The sequence below is a fragment of the Penaeus monodon genome, chromosome 15 (assembly GCF_015228065.2).
Source record: "Penaeus monodon isolate SGIC_2016 chromosome 15, NSTDA_Pmon_1, whole genome shotgun sequence".
Taxonomy (NCBI): domain Eukaryota; kingdom Metazoa; phylum Arthropoda; class Malacostraca; order Decapoda; family Penaeidae; genus Penaeus; species Penaeus monodon.
Window position 1 is genome coordinate 40,342,572 of NC_051400.1, and position 442 is coordinate 40,343,013.

Below are 442 nucleotides of genomic sequence, written 5' to 3' on the forward strand. Positions count from 1 at the left end.
TGCATTAAAAGCCTTTCACCTAAATATCTGCCGCTTACCCTGACACGCCCACGCCCACACGGCCTCACACATCATCATCAAGCCACCGAGGAAGACCTAGCAGTTCAATGGAGTGAGATTTGCCAAGCAACATTAAGAAGGAAGTCCTCTGTTACGCGATGAAACGACTGATGTTCGAACCGCAAAGGGACAATCACCGCGTTCGAATCATCTCGACCTCGCAGTGTGGACCGGGACCCCGGGGTGAGTAGACGTGTATTTCTACGCTCGAATAGATTTTTTGGAGCTTGTCACAGCAGCTGGGGGGCGAGGGGGGGGGGGCGCTATGTGATGGTGGTTGGTTGGTGGTGAATCACGTGGGGAAGAGTACGTTTACTGGCGGTTGCTGAGGTTCTGGTGATGTTATTTTGGATGATGATGTGATGCTGAGTCAGTGGTCTTA

The 442-nt window shown here is 52.0% G+C and overlaps 1 protein-coding gene across 1 annotated transcript in view; it reads left to right on the top strand.

Annotated features, from left to right (window-relative positions):
• Window positions 1-81: 81 nt before the first annotated feature.
• LOC119582041 (organic cation transporter protein-like) overlaps window positions 82-442 on the top strand; it is a gene marked incomplete at its 3' end in the record, with an annotated part of 33,146 nt that continues 32,785 nt past the window's right edge. Inside the window, 1 exon segment of the mRNA XM_037930280.1 lies at window positions 82-243. Coding sequence (XP_037786208.1) covers window positions 159-243 — 85 coding nt within the window.